Source organism: Beauveria bassiana, assembly GCF_000280675.1.
Source record: "Beauveria bassiana ARSEF 2860 unplaced genomic scaffold BBA_S00006, whole genome shotgun sequence".
Lineage (NCBI taxonomy): Eukaryota > Fungi > Ascomycota > Sordariomycetes > Hypocreales > Cordycipitaceae > Beauveria > Beauveria bassiana.
Genome location: NW_007930841.1, coordinates 923,679 through 939,034, shown reverse-complemented (window position 1 = coordinate 939,034; position 15,356 = coordinate 923,679). Strand labels below are relative to the sequence as shown.

The 15,356-nt window shown below is 54.5% G+C and overlaps 4 protein-coding genes across 4 annotated transcripts; 1 reads left to right on the top strand and 3 right to left on the bottom strand.

Annotated features, from left to right (window-relative positions):
* Window positions 1–122: 122 nt before the first annotated feature.
* BBA_03053 (abc transporter) lies at window positions 123–2,247 on the bottom strand (the record flags this gene model as incomplete). Its single annotated transcript, XM_008598150.1, has 2 exons — window positions 123–1,729; window positions 1,794–2,247. 2 exons carry the CDS (start codon window positions 2,245–2,247, stop codon window positions 123–125), a joined length of 2,061 nt encoding a protein of 686 aa, XP_008596372.1.
* A 1,235-nt stretch (window positions 2,248–3,482) lies between these two features.
* On the bottom strand, window positions 3,483–5,452 carry BBA_03052 (peptidase family M20/M25/M40; the record flags this gene model as incomplete). The annotated part of the gene is made up of 3 exons (XM_008598149.1): window positions 3,483–3,682; window positions 3,851–5,046; window positions 5,127–5,452. The coding sequence occupies 3 exons, from the start codon at window positions 5,450–5,452 to the stop codon at window positions 3,483–3,485; spliced, it is 1,722 nt and encodes a 573-aa protein (XP_008596371.1).
* Window positions 5,453–6,770: 1,318 nt separating this feature from the next.
* On the top strand, window positions 6,771–8,943 carry BBA_03051 (polyamine transporter 3; the record flags this gene model as incomplete). Its single annotated transcript, XM_008598148.1, has 3 exons — window positions 6,771–8,164; window positions 8,273–8,710; window positions 8,916–8,943. 3 exons carry the CDS (start codon window positions 6,771–6,773, stop codon window positions 8,941–8,943), a joined length of 1,860 nt encoding a protein of 619 aa, XP_008596370.1.
* A 125-nt stretch (window positions 8,944–9,068) lies between these two features.
* BBA_03050 (ECM29 protein) lies at window positions 9,069–14,640 on the bottom strand (the record flags this gene model as incomplete). The annotated part of the gene is made up of 3 exons (XM_008598147.1): window positions 9,069–14,322; window positions 14,373–14,419; window positions 14,473–14,640. 3 exons carry the CDS (start codon window positions 14,638–14,640, stop codon window positions 9,069–9,071), a joined length of 5,469 nt encoding a protein of 1,822 aa, XP_008596369.1.
* Window positions 14,641–15,356: the final 716 nt, after the last annotated feature.

Genomic DNA, 15,356 nt, shown 5'->3' with positions numbered 1-15,356 from the left:
AATAATCTTGGGTGGGCATCATCGAACAAGTGATCTTTTATATATCTATCCTGCGTGAGCTACCTGCTCAACACACCAACAACTTTTTTTCTTCAAAAAAAAAAAAAAGAATAATCAGCAAATCACAACAAACCATCGTTATTCGCCGCCGTCTGTATCCTCCAAAGATTCGCATACCGCCCCCCCTTCTCCAGCAGCTCTCTATGCGTGCCGCTCTCCACGACCTCGCCCCTGTGCAGGACCAATATCCTGTGCGCCCCGACAACCGTCGACAGCCTGTGCGCGACCGTAAACACGGTCCGCCCCTCGCCGAGCGCCTGCACCGCCTGCTGCACGCTCGCCTCGGTCGCCGAGTCGACTGCGCTCGTGGCCTCGTCCAGCACCACGATGCGCGGACGCCGCACCAGCACCCGCGCAATCGCCAGCCGCTGCAGCTCGCCGCCGCTCAGACGCACCCCGCGCTCGCCGATGCGCGCGCGGTACCCCTCCGGTGAGGCGGTCATGATGTGCTCGTGGATGCAGGCGCGGCGGCACGCGTCCACGACGTCATCCTCGGTGGCGCCGGGACGCGCGTACAGCAGGTTCTCCATGATGGTCTGGTCAAAGACGGAAGGGTCCTGCGGGACGGCGCCCAGGCTGTCGCGGAGGCTGCTCAGCGTGACGTCGCGCAGGTCCTGGCCGTCAATGGTGATGCTGCCCTCGGTCACGTCGTAGAAGCGGTAGAGCAGCTTGAGAATGGTGGACTTGCCGCTGCCCGTCTCGCCGACGAGCGCAATCGTCTGGCCCGGCGCGGCGGTAAAGGAAATGTTGTGCAGAATCTGCCGCCGCTGCTGCTGCTGCTCCGCCGGGCCGTAGGCGAAGCCGACGTTTTTAAACTCGATTTCGCAATTTGTGATTTGCAGCGGCCGCGCGCCGGGCTTGTCCTGGATCGAGGGCTTGGTGAGGAGCAGCTGGTAGAGCCACTCGGCCTTGACAAGCTGTGAAGCCGTGCTGTGAAGCTGGTGGGCGAGGGACATCATGGGCCAGCTGATGACGCTCCAGTACGAGGTGATGAAGACGAAGCTGCTGACGGTCGAGTGTCCGTCGGCGACGCGCGTGGCAATCATGTAGCACACGATGATGTAGCCAATCTCGAGCACCACTTCCTGCGTGGAAAAGACGATTTCGCTGAGATCTGACCAGCGTCGCATGGACAAGAGGGCCTTCATGACGGCGCTGTTGTAGCGCTCGTGCTCGCGCTTGGCCTGGTTGTGAATTTCCACCGTGTACCAGTTGCTAATGGCGTCGTACAGCACCTTGTTTTCCTCCTGGTCGTTGTTGACATATTTGCGCTGCACCGCCGAGGTGAACTTGTTTCCCTTTGTGGTGACGTATGCATTAATGACCGTGGCCATGAGCATCACGACGCCCGTCGACGCGTCGAACCTCTTGGTCAGGTACACGGCAGCAATCAACAGATCCACCATTCTGGGACCGAGACCGAGAACAATATCCAGGATAAAAGTCAAGTCGGTTCCTTGCTCGATTGCGGTAATAACTTTGCCTGTGCTTCGCGAGGTGTGGTAGTCCATCGAGAGGCTCATGACGTGAGAAAAGGCCAGCGAGTTTAGCTGGTACTTTGAGAATTGAGAGATGCGCGTCCGGGCGCAGCTATCGAGGATCTGGACCGCAAGCCTGACTGGGAGATTGAGGATGAAGTAGAGTGCAAGCTCTTTCAGCGGCACGTGTCCTGTTACTGCCGAGTCAGCCAGACAACCTTGAAATAGCACACAGTCGTACTCTCTGGGGCTTACCGGTTCCTTGGTAGGCTGTGAGAGCGTCAATAATGTTGGCGAGTTGGAGCGGGATCAGCAAGGTGGTTACACGGTCGACACAGGTGCATACAATGAGAATCAGTAGCCACAGCTGCGTGAAGCGATCTTTGTACGGGATCAGATGGGGCAAAAAGATCATGAAGCCTCTGAGGTAGCCAAACCAGCCGCTTTCTGCTAGTCGCTGCTGCGACAGGCGCTTCATGCGTTCTTCCTCTTTATCATCGTCGTTCAATTCCTCGTCGTCGCTGTCTTGCCCGTCATTGTCATCTTTGCCATTGTTTGAGTCGTTGTCTCGGTAAGGTGCCACGCCGTACGACGCAGACGTCTGACCCGGCAAGCTCGCCGGCGAGGCGTTCAAAAGCGACTGCGTCTCCTCGTCGCCCGGGCTGTTGTTGTGCGTGGATGTCCGCTTCAAAGCTGCTGTAGCATACATTGCTGCGCCTGCGGCAATTAGTATCTGCAAGAGCTGGATGACAAGGTGAGTTGTGTCCCAGCGGTTCATGGCACTTTTGAGCGGTGAGCCGGCCACGAGCTGCGCGACATTGCAGCTCGCAGTCAGTATCCAGGCAATAATGTAGCTTGGCCAAGCCGGCTTCTTACTCTCGAGGAGCAAGATACTGATGAGCGACCAACTGAGTGACGAGCCTAGCACAAAGCGCTGGGACAAGTCAGCGATGAGTTGAGATGGCTGCGAGCGAAAACTCTCACGATTGCAGAGGGGGGAGGCAGGTCATTCTTGTCGAAACGACTCTGCACATGGTACAGAGTTGCTTCCGCCATCTAGATTCTAGTTAGTATGCCATCTCATGTCCTTTGTGCATTGTGCATGCTCATAATGTCGTACGAATGTCAAAGCTATCAAGGGCGGTGACCACTGCAATCGCCGCTGCTGTGCCTCTGTGACGGCATGGGTAGGAAGCCGTGCTTTGCGCGAAAAAAGCGCTCGAGTAAAAGGAACCGCCGTAAAGAGCGCAATCAAGGCCAGAGGATAGGCAGTGCTGATGGCGTCGAGGACGCTGTTGGTGGTTGGTTCCATGGTTGATGGTGACAGGAGGGTATCACGATGCCTGCCGTGGCCCTTTTGCGAGAAGGCTCTTCTTTTTAAAGATGAGATGAAGCTTCACTCCACAGTTGTAGGGCGTCGGTCAAGATGCAGATTTTTTTTTTTTTTTTCTTTTGTCCCTTTTGCAATCTGGATCGGGAAGAACGGCAAGCTCAAAGCCAAGCTTTTACGACAAACTTGGGCCTTTTACGCACGGGCTATGCCAAACACAGCCACATGTTGCAGGGCTGTTTGTCGGTGACTAACTTGTTGACGACTCATCGTGGGCCTCGGAATGCTGCAGCCTGGCACGCCTGGGTCACGAGTGAACAACCAGTCACCAATTAGCTGCAAGTCCCTTTAAGAAAAATCACCAATTAGCTGCAAGTCCCTTGAGGAATTTGCAAGTGAACGGGGGCTCCGCCTCGTATTTTATACGCAATAATGCCAACGCGCCCGCCTTGCTGTCATGGTTACACAAACAACGGTTGCCTTGAGGTTGCCTTGACCAGTCATCAACAGGCTAGTTATATACGCCAGTGGAATATTTCATTGACCCAAGTTCTGTGTCATATACAAAACTATCATTCTGACTCTTTGCTTTTCGGCTCGTTGTTGACTTTTGTTCACAGTTCCTCATTGTCCTCAGCCACAGCCACAGCCGCCTCGCCTTGGAGCTCAGCCCCGTCAAAGTTGCGAATCAAGTCATAATAGAATGCCAGCATCTTGATATGCTCATGCATGTCAGCGCGCTCGTCAATCGTGTGGATGTTCTTGACCGCTCCGGGAGCAGTAGGGGTGAAGCGGTAGATGTTGCGACTGAGATCTAGTGGGACAACTTGTTAGAATTTTTTTATATTTTTATTCTTTCTTCACTCGTCTTTCTGGCGGACGCAAAAAAAAAAAAAAAAAAGAAAAAGAAAAAGGAGGAAATAAAAAAGGGGGAAAAAAAAAAGATAAAAAATAAAATAAAATAAAAGGAAATCAGACTCACTCTGGTAGTGACGAGTATCAGTGTTACCAGTCATAGTCTCGCCGACGGGGACGACGGTGCCGTCAAACTTGAGCGTGTGCTGGGCGGAACCGGAAAAGGTATCCCAGACCTTGCCGTGCATCGGCGAGACGTTGGACGGCTGAAAGGCGTCGGCTGCCTTGATGACGAGCCTGCCCCCCGTCTTCACCTCGTACTCGGCGTCCATCGTGTCGCTCCTGCTACTGATGGGCTCGGCCTTGGCCGCATGCTCTGCATAGTCCTCATCGCCCTCAAAGGCATGCACGGTCAAATTGTACTTTTTGACAATGGGGTCAATATGACGGACGATGCTGTGCAGGACCTTGGGGATACCGTCGTCCAGCGTCACGCGGTAGTTGACGCCGAGGGTAGTCTTCTCCGGCAGAGCGTTGATCTTTTGTCCGCCGCGGATATAGTCCACAGCCTGCGAGGTCCGCACCGTGAATGATTCCATGCCTCCTACGCCGTCCAGCGCCTCGGCGATGCCTGACACGTTGCCCTGGCGGACGAGCTCGGTGATCTCGGGCATCTCATTGGGTGAGTAGTGCGCCAGGCAGGCCATGTGCGCGTAGACGGGGCTCTCCTTTGTTAGACGGGGCTCAAAAGGGTTCGCCTCGAGCGCCGAAACTATCTCGGACATGATGCCGATGCCGCTGTGTGGGGGCGGCACGGAGCTGTGCCCGCCGAAAACGTCGAGCTCAAACCAGACGTCGACGTGGCCCTTTTCTGTGATGCTTGGCAGCACGTACTTGACGTTGCCAATCGTCTGGATGCCGAAGCCGCCCTCGTCCAGGATGACGGCCAGGCCGTCGTCGCCGTAGCGGTCCGTCAGCACCTCGGCAATGCGATGCGCGCCGAGGTAGCCGGAGCACTCCTCGTCAAAGCCAAAGGCGACGACAACTGTGCGGCGTGGCCTCCAGTGTGCGGAGCCGAGCATTGCCTCCAGCGTCGACATGATGGCCGTCAAGCTGTTCTTGTCGTCGCTGGCACCGCGTCCCCAGAGGTACTGGCCGTCATAAAACCCTGCAAAAGGGTCATGAGTCCAGGTCGAGCCATCCGCAACAGGAACGACATCCTGGTGAGCCATCAAGAGTATCGGCTTGAGATCAGAGTCGCTTCCGGAAATGGTGTAGAGGAGGCCATAAGTGTTGATCCTTTCCACCCTGGCGCGCTTGTAGCTGCAGACAATGTTCAGTAATCAGTTTTTTTTTTTTTTTTTTTTCCAAGGGGGCTTGTGAGTTGGCAGGCCACTACCTACATGGCGGGATACAGCCCCTCGATAACTCGGTGCAGCTCGTCAAAAGGCTTCCAGCGCTCGTCCCCGCCAATCGGGCCAAGATTGTCGTAGCACACAGACGGCACGCGGATAACGGCTTGGAGACGCTTGACCTGCAGCGAGAGCGCCTTCCTGCCGCCCCAGAGCCTGGAGATGTGCGGCAAGCCATCCTCGTACGGGTCAATGGCCGGCGGGAGCCGACACTCGGATGTCGTGTCGACGGCGTCGACGGAGCCGAGCGGGCTCTGCGCAACATGAGCAGCGACACCCACGGCGCCGGCCAGCAAAGCAAGCTTGGAAAAGACCATGGTTATTAAAGTCGTTCAAATATTTGAACAATGGATGAAGAAAGTTGAAACTGCTTTTTTCGCCGCAGACAATCCGATTATATTCAGAAAATTCGAGGAACCATGTTGTCTCGGGAAGAAGTTGAGAGCCGGGATGCTGTCTCTGCCGGAGGGCCGGGTATGGAACCCGGGTTTCAGTCCCGATTAGGCAGGTAAAAGAGTGCTATCTCCGGTGAGGCCTTTGCCCATGTCTGCTGAAACTTTGCATGGTCCTTATCAATCTAATATCAAAAGAGGCTGTATAAAATCGCATGCGCATACAAAAATATTCGACGACTAGTCACAACTAAATAGTTGCTACAAGCCGGAAACGGAACCATCGAACTGCAGTGGAACTTCCAAGAACGGCTTGCATGCATGCTACCTTCAGATCGGCGGGGTACAGTACACATACCATTCATCATCCTTTCACAGCGGAGTGAGCCTTTTCTATTCATCTTGCAAATCATGGGCATGCTGGCGCAGCGGTCCTCTCCGTTAGCGGCTGTCTAAACACTTTGGCACTATTCCAAGAGAGTTTTACAGAGCGACAAACGTCCGATGCGTGTTTTTTCCACCCCGCGTCTTGCTGTTTCGCATTCAAGGCGTCAGGTGCCAATCAATGATGTGACAAGAGTTCAGCCCATGGGGTACTCTAAGAGATGCAGATCTGCAACCACAACGCGGGGAGTAAACCGGACAGGTCGGAAGCCAAGTCTCACGCTGTTGCTGGACTATGATATCATAGCCTGGCTACAAGACGAAAAGACTGGGGAAGATTAGCAGCGATCCCTTTGATCCGCGGACTCGCGCGCTCCTTAAATCCGACCACACTTTTACAGCTCTTGCCGACTCGCGAAGCACAACTCGTAAGCCGACTTTGAGTTAGTGAGAACGCAATTGAGAGGGCGGAGAAGAAAAAAAAAAAAACCGAGACAAGCTGAGCTTTACCTAAACGCTCTGCCAAAATCCTCGTTCAAGACTGCTTGCTTTTCGCGTTTAATGGTCAAGATCCAACCCATCAACATGGTGAATGCGGGCGGCGCTAACACCAAGAACGGTGCCGCTTCCGGCTATTCATATTTGTTTACAACACAATGAAATTGTCCGCGGATGGCTGCTAGTGCCAGTATTTTAAAATCTGACATGAAGGGGAACGGACCTAATAACTAGCGTTCATGACGACACCACGCAATCGGCAAAGATGGTCGGCGCCGAACTCTCGCTGTACATGCTCCCAGTCAAAAGTCGGCCGGGAGAATTCCGTGGCCGACATCCAAGGCCAATCTAAATACCCATCATGTCCTCCTTCCCACATCACCCCATCCAAGACAACTCGGATATCCTGCATGCATGTACCACATGCAGCGATGATTTGACAGCCTCGCATAACGCCTCTCTCCAGACAGCGCCAACAGCCAGCCCTCTGACTTACACGACCCCAGCAACCCCCGGACTGCAGAACAACCCCGGACTTGCAGTCCGACCCCTTTCCTCCTCCTCCTCCTCCTCCTCCATCATGGAGCACATCAGCCGCGTCTTCTCCTCCGCGATCAACAAGCCCATCCGCACCCATAAACTCGACCGCTCACAAGCTCCCTTCCTCAACGCCCGCGGCTACGTCGACTTTGCGCCCAATGACCCGGAAAACCCCCTGAACTGGAGCATGGCCCGCCGCGCCGGCATCTCCGCCGTCTCCGTGCTCCTCGTCCTCAACGCCACCATGGCCTCTTCCGCGCCCAGCGCCGTCAACGCCTCCCTCGACAAGCATTTCCGCGTCTCCGCCGAAGTCTCCGCCCTCACCGTCACCCTTTTTCTACTCGGCTACTGCGCGGGCCCTCTGCTCTTTGCGCCCCTCAGCGAATTCTACGGCCGCCGCATCATCTTCATCATCACGTTTGCCGGCTACGTCGCTTTCAGCTTCCTCACCTCGTGGCCGCCCAACTTCGCCGCGCTGCTCGTCGGCCGCTTCCTCACCGGCACGTTCGCCTCGGCCCCGCTGAGCAACGCGCCCGGCGTGCTCGTCGACCTCTGGGACCCCGTGCACCGCGCCACGGCGTTTGCCTGCTTCTCCACCATGGTCTGGATCGGACCCGCCGTTGGCCCCGTCGTCGCCGGCTTTTTGCAGCTCAGCAAAGGCGACGACGGCTGGCGCTGGTGCTTTTGGATGCTGCTCTGGCTGGCCTCCTTCACCATGCTGCTCGTCGTCACCATGCCCGAAACGTACCCGCCGATTGTCCTTTTACAAAAGGCCAAGCGCGCGCGGCAGCACGGGTTTCCGCAGGCCCGGGCCGAGATTGAGGACTCGGATCGCTCCCTCGGCGCCGCGTACAAGGTGGCCCTGACGCGGCCTTGGATCATCTTGTTTGACACGATATCGCTGCTGTGCGCCATCTACCTGGCCGTCGTCTACATGCTGCTCTACATGCTCTTCTCCATCTATCCCCTCGTCTTTCAAAAGATGCGCGGGTGGAACGCCGGTATTGGCGAGTTGCCGCTTCTCGGCACCGCCGTCGGAGCTGCCTGTGGCGGCGCAATCGTGGCCTTGGACTCGCACCTCCGACAGAGAAAGATTGCCAATGGCAGCCTCAAGATATCCGAGCTGACTCCCGAAGACCGCTTGCCGCTTGCCATGGTTGGTGGCATTGGCTTCTTCATCAGCATGTTTTGGCTTGCATGGTCCGCCAATTACAAGTAAGTTTTTTTTCTTGTGACCCCCCCCCCCCCCCCCTCCGTTCAATTCTTCCGAACCCCCCCAAAACTTGCCCGGCGGCGGCGGCTAACCATCAAACACACAAAAAGCTCCGTTCACTGGATTGTGCCTACCATTGGTGGCGGCGTCTTGTCCGCCAACATGCTGCTCGTCTTCGTCGCCTACTTCAACTACCTCGTCGACGTCTACCTCATGTACGCCGCCTCCGCCCTCGCCGCCAACACCGTTGTCCGCTCCGCTGGCGGTGCCGCCGCCCCGCTATTCACCCGTCAAATGTTCTCCGCCATGGGCATTGGCGGCGGCGGCTCTCTGGTCGGCGGCGTAGGCGCGCTTCTGGCCATCATCCCGTTCCTCTTTTACAAATACGGCCCGCAGATTCGCGCCAGAAGCAAGTTCTCGCCCACCGGCTTAAAGTCCAAGGAGGAGCAGAATGCGCAGTTTAGGAGCGGACCTGATGAAGAGAGCGCGCTAGAAACGACGTCAAACGAGGGCTCAAGTCGAGCAGTCGGTACTCGGGAGCAGGAAAAGTAGGTCACGATGCGGGCATCATCATGACGGTAGTGCCAAGGAGATGCAACCTCAGTATTGTTGATTTCTGGAATGAGATTTCGTACACTTCATCGTCGATAGAATTCTACACATAGTGTATACATCATTTTGTCCCTGTGACTGGTTCTCGAGTTTCAGTTTTTGTCGTGTGTATGCGGTGTGATACTTTTAGTCTTGCTTCAGGGTCAAGCTCGCAGTCATCAACATGTAGGACTTGACAGGCGACTCCTAGTTCAAGTCGTCAATGTGGACATAAATAGTAGACAAGACATAAACGACGGGAGAGTCCATGTAACTGCTTTCAATATCCATCAATATGTATGCTAGTAACCGTCCCTATTTGAGCTCCTCCAGAATCTTCTTCCACGACCGCTGCAGATCCGTCGCCCTCTCCTCCTGCACCGCCCGCTGAACCACCTCCCTAAGCTTGCTCTTTCCGTCCGCTGTTGTTTCGAAAATACCAGCCTCTTGCGCCTTGAGCGCCGCCGCCACGGCCTCGATGCGCTGCACGCGCTGCGGATGCGTGCCCGTCTCCGCCTTGTCCAGGTCCAGGCTATCCAAGTACGCCAAAAAGGTGGCAGCACTGTCCGTGGTCGCAGTGCGAGCGCTCTTAAGCTCGGCGGCTTCCGTCATTAAGTCGGCGACGCACTTGTACCAGACTTCGCGCTTGATCGAGCCGAATTTCTGGTGGGTGAGGTATGGCTGCAACGTCTTGATGACAGAGGCGGCGACGAGAGCGCCGTCGCGTGACGGTGAGCGCGTGTAGCCGCGTGCAATGGCCTCGAGGCCGTTCTGCGCCGTGTCTAGACCCTTGTCCTCTTTAGAGTCCACGTCCATTTTGTCGTCGTCGGTGACGGCATCCAGGTGCGGGGTGACAATGTCGGTAATCTCGCCCAGAAAGTCTAAATCAGTTCTCGCCTTGGCAAACTCCCACAGGCTGCGTAAGGCATGCGGGCGGTACTCGTCATTGTTGCGCTTTGCTTCGCGAATGGCAATCTTTTTCATCTGCGCCGCAACCTGCTCGTTGCCTTGCCAAAATACCTGGCCGCTTTTGACAAATTTTGGAAACGACGCGAGCACTTTTTCTTTGCCAGGAAACGTCTTGAGTGCCAGAGCCTTGTCGAAAGCAGGCCAGAGTGCCTTGCAGTTGACCTCACTAATACCACCCGTCATTTCGGTTGCGCTCACTACGTCCGAGACCGCGGCCGCAATGGTAAAAGCACCCGTGTGCTTGAGTGCCCATTGTGTAGTAGCTAGACAACGCTCCACCAGCGCGACAATCTCCGGGATGTGCCGCATGACTGTACGACTGCTGCCAGCGTGTTGGCTCCATACCTCTTTGAAAACTTTGCTGGTGTACTCGTCGGTGTCGTAAGATCCCAGATACGAGAATGGCAGTAGATCCGCTTCTTGGCTCGAAAAGTGGTCGGGCGAAATTTTGGCCAGCGAGACTACGACGTCTGATACTTTTTGACGGCGACTTTCGTCCTCGCCGTTAAAGTACAGCTCCACCAGACCACTGCAGAAGCCTTGCCGATCCACGTCTCCCACTGCTCTCATGATATAGGCAGCTGCTCTGGCATATGCTTGGCTCACTTCGTCATTCTTATCCAAAGTCTGCTTCTCAAGCAGTTTCAAGAACTTGCCCGACAGCGGCTTGATGTCATTGGTGTGTCGCGTGAATAACGTCGTCAGAACACGGCTGCACCCAATCTTGGTCGGCATGCCAATGGCGCTCTTGATTGTTGCCTCCAGCTTTGGGGCTAATTGCACCATGACGTCGGCATCGACAAAGCGCAGACAATTCTCAATGGCCTCGGAAATGGGAGACTGGTTCACCATTTGCGATCGCAGCTTGTCGATCTGATCGCGGCTTTCTTCGCCAGCTCGCTGATAGTGGTAGTTGATCTGCTGCGGTTCGATTGTGCTCAGCAACCCGAGCATGTGCGAGACAATTTCGGAGATGAATGGCCTCAGAGATACACCACCGTGCTTGCAGATTTTCATGACTGTAATCGTGGCAAAAATTTGCACATCTTGCGCGGAATTTTCGATACCCTTTTCGGACAGCAGGAAGGGTAGTGCTTCTTTCATCATTGCCTTGGCAGCTGCGCTATGATTGCTCTCTTCCAGTTGCCGCACGAGGCCGTTGGAGAGTCCCATGCAAAGCTTCAGAGCTGCTTCACGCACACTGCCTTTGACATCATCAAGGACCTTGAGGGCTGCAGTCCAGATATCACGATAGTATTTTTCATACTGCACGAATGGACGGCCGTGGACGAGTTCGGCAATGGCGGCACAGCTAGCTTCTCGCATTCGCCACTCGCGGCCAAGGATGCTCTTCAAAAGGTCCTCCATAATGGCGTCAAAGTGTTGATCTATAGTGCTGTTGGTATCCTTGACGAGAGATTTCCAAATGTCATCCATGGACCTCTGGACATTGGAATTTGGATCAAACCGATATCTGTAAAGCTTTGGGTATAGCTTTGGGTCAACCTCAGACTCTGACAGAATGTTGCTCAGACCGAAACGACCGAAAGCAGATCGTGTAGACCAGGTTGCGGCGTTGGCAGCAAGGGACATGAATTTGTACACCAGTCGCTGATCGCCGACTTCGTTTGCGAGGTTGACAATGTCCTTGTACGATGTGACCGAGTTGCCTTCTCCTGTGGGCAAAGCGCCAGGCTCAAATAGCTCCGTATCCTCCTCCACCTTCAGCTGCGTGCCAGAGCCCGTGAAAGCCGACACGAGGTCCTTGACCAGCGCCGACTTGAGGTCGGCATCGCCTCTTTCGTAGACAAGGGACAGCCCACGGGAGGCTGTTTCCTGCACAAGCTCATCACGCGCGTTCAACAAGCGCATAAAGGCACTTTGTGCCTCGCGCAGACGAGACTGGACCTGCTCAATGTGAGAGCAGTACTGAACAATACAGAACAACCAGATGCCAGACGCCTTGAGCAGAGAAGGCTTGGTGCCTTTACAGTCGGTAAAAAGCTTGCTCAGAACTGCCGAAATGATGGAGTCCAAGGCTTTGCTTCGAAACTCGTCGCCACGGCACTCGACGTCCATGCCCAAATTGACCTGATCAGACTCCCATCGAGCAATTGCTGCTGTGATAGCTTCTCCTACGGCGAAGTGAACCTCAACCTGCTTTAATTCGTGGAGAGCGAACAGGTCTTTCAAGATAGCACCGAGTGTGCCTTGTTCCCATTCCGGAATTGAAGAACCCGTGTCTTTGAGTTGGCCAACATCGAGGGCAGACGCGAGGCGTCCGAGTGCGGCAATGGCACGCTCATTTCCTTTCTTAGCTTGTGCTGCAAGTCTCTCGACGATGGCTTCCAAGCTGTGCTTGCCTTCTGACAGAGGTACAGACAGCTTGGCAGACCAGAGCTGGGCAAACGAGTCAAGAGCCGCCTCGAAAAGTGAAACTGGTGTAGACTCATCTGCAAGATACGATAGAGGATAGGCAGTCTCGGGCACATCACGATTGTAATAGACGCATCGAGACTGTAGATAGCCAAATGCCGTCAATGCACCCTCTGCAGCATTCAGGTCAGGGCCAGCCTTTCTCTGCGCGTTGTCAAAAAAGCTGTGTAGCGTGACCGCAAAGTTCGAGACGGCATCGGTGCTATTGACAGGATGTGCAGCCAGGATTCCAACAGCCTTGGAAGCGAGTGTTCTGATTTCTCGATTGTTCGACTTGACCAGAGGAAGCAGACGCATTGTATGCCCCGTGAGCTGGCCAATAGTCTCGGCCTGTGCCAGCGACGCCACTTCAACAAAGCAACGAATACAGTCTTCCACAATGGGGGCGTCTTCGACAAAAGCGCCCTCGAGGCACGTCTGGAGATAGAATACGAGCTCTTTCGAGTCATTTTTCGCCAGGTACGCACGAACCTTGTCTTGAGTCTTGATGTCGTTTTTCAGCTGCGCGCTCAACGCTTGCATCCAGTCCGGCTGCACGGTAAAATCACCCAGGGCCGAGAGAAGCATAACGTTTTTGCAATACTTTAAAGCGATGGGAAAGGCAAGAATGCGTGACCCGTGAAAATTCTGGAAAACTGGGCGCACGGGCAAAGTTGGCAGCCCATTGACGGACTGTCCGCTCGCCATTGGTGCGGGTTCAATAAGAGAATCAAAGTATGTGCCTGCCATGTTCTTCCAGTCAGGCATTTGCGTATGTGCCTGGCTATGCGCGAAGTAAGTCCACGGATCAAGACCCTTGTGGCCTTGCTCGATGACATCATTGCGCTCGTTGTATTGACCGGCGATAGCCAGGATATCAATCCACCTAGCGTAGACGTCGGAAAAGGGAAGACATTGATTCGCCCACTTGACAACGGCGTGGCGTGTGCTACGGACGGCTGGGGGTTCGTCGGCCAACGACATGTAGTTGAGCAGCATGGTTCTGAACATCAAGTTGCCGGCCGTGGTGCTGGGATCGATATTCGCAGTCAGACTGGAAAGAGCACCGTCAATGTTGACAATGGCATCGTTGGTAGAGTCTTCTGATAATGAGCGAAACAGCCATGCAGCAAGATTGAGTTTGTCATCCGTTGGCATATCTGCGCTCCGTGCCAATAGCCCAATCGTCTCATATGCGCGCGATCGAAGGTTTACATCATCATTCGTACTGGACTCAGCAAGAGGCCAGCCTTGGCTTTCAACATATTCTCGCATCTTTTGAATCAGTTGTGGTCCGATTGTGAAGCCTTTTTTGGACGGGCCAATTTGAGCGACCCAAGACATGTACTGAAATAGGGCCTTGTGAAGTTTGGTTCGTTCCAGGGCGCTCGAGGGCTGTAGCGAGTTTGACGATGATCCTTCCTGTGGTGGCATGAAGTCGAGTGTCACGACCTTCATGATATTGTCTGTCATGCTTGTCGAAATGGCTGACTTTGACAGCATACCGAGGATTCGGGTGCGATTGGCGGCGGGAAGTGAGGCATGAGCAGCAAAGAGGCGCTCGACGAGGGCCTCGTCCTCGAGAGAAACGGAACTCCTCTTGATGACCTCCTCGCCGGTTGAGGCCACTCTGCCGTCGAAGCTTGCGGCAGCATACAGCGCAGGGAGGAACTTCTCTTCATCGGTAAAGGCTGCACTGGCGAGCAGGGTCACGACCTTGATCTTGAGTTCAGATATACGACGAAGCAGCTTTTCTGTGTCTGGACTTTCAGACGGGAACAAAGCCAGATCCAAGCTTGAAAGAGTGGGATTGGACTGGGCCAGCGTCTGGGAGCCTGACGCCGCTCGGAGTCGAAGGAACACGCCGAGCAAGTAGGCTAGATACTTTGCGTCGGCCGCATCTTCTAGACCAAGAGCTGTTCTGAACACTTCATCATCTTTGCTTCCACGAGGCGGTATTCTCATGTCTAGGATCAGGCGAAGGATGATGTTCAGAATAGTCGCGGCTCGGGGCTGATTCTGATCTGCCGCAAGACCTTTGAGCGCGATGGGGAGAAGATCACGCCGGTCTTCTACATCGATCCGCTCGATGCTGTGTAGAATGAAGGAAAGATCCAGTTGCTTGATGACAGCGGAGTCGGTTGTCCTGTACTGCTGCAACAGCGCCTTAACGGGCAAGATGACTCTACTAATGGTGAGCAAGCGTTCAAGAAATGCGGACTGGATATTACATACTGCGGTGGCTGTATGAATGTCTTCAGACGGGCCAATATTTGAATTACCTTTCGCCATGTTAGATATATCAAGATTCTAGCTTAGTAAAGTACCCTCTTACTCTGCCGCGGACGCTGGCATGGTCACTGGCGGCTTTCAATATCAGGGGCGCCAGATAGCGCTGTAGCAGCTCATGGAGTTTCTCCTCCTTGTTTGCGACGCCCAAGATTTTAAACTCGACAGTCTCGACGAGCTGGAGCTCTTTTTGCTCTGTGGACGGTGCAGCCATCTCGGTCCTACGATGGTGCTGAGCGTGGTTGAAGGAAGGAGTCAAGTCAATACACAGTGGTGCAATGGTGCGCTCAACATCACAAACGCCTGAGAAATGCCAAAGGCAATGAAATGAGCAGAGTATTACGTTATAGACGCTTCGAGATGGCAAATAGCAAACCCGACGCCTTGATGATGTAGGCAGCTGTCGCCTGCCAGGCGACAGCGTTTACGACACGAAAATCCTGACTAAGCAGCTTCATTACAGCTGCGCACTGTAGCCGGCCACGTTACCACGACCGCATACAAGCATCAATTCCGTAGGCTATTCGAGAGTTGCCAGATTCTATTTGGGTGCAATCATCGTCAACTCCTCGCTGGATACCTGTGAATACTTCATGGTAGTTTGCGTCACGCACGCCATGTCAAAGTGGGTAGTTGCGAAGCAAAGACTCAAGCAAGCCGGTGTCGTGATGAGAGCAGCGCCGCCATTGGCTTCTCTGGCACGGCAGACTCGGCACGGATATGTACTTTTGGCTCACAGTACCAAAGGTCTTGTCATGGGGATAAAAATCGCAGCATGGTTTCCCCTTTGGCGACCGTTGTAGCCATTATCGAGCTTTTGAACATGCCAAGTGTCAATGCCGGACTACAGACATGTTATGCGTTGGCGATTGTTTCCCATTGGATCTTGACATGAGCACATTGTGGCAAAGAGTCCCTGCCCCATTTCGA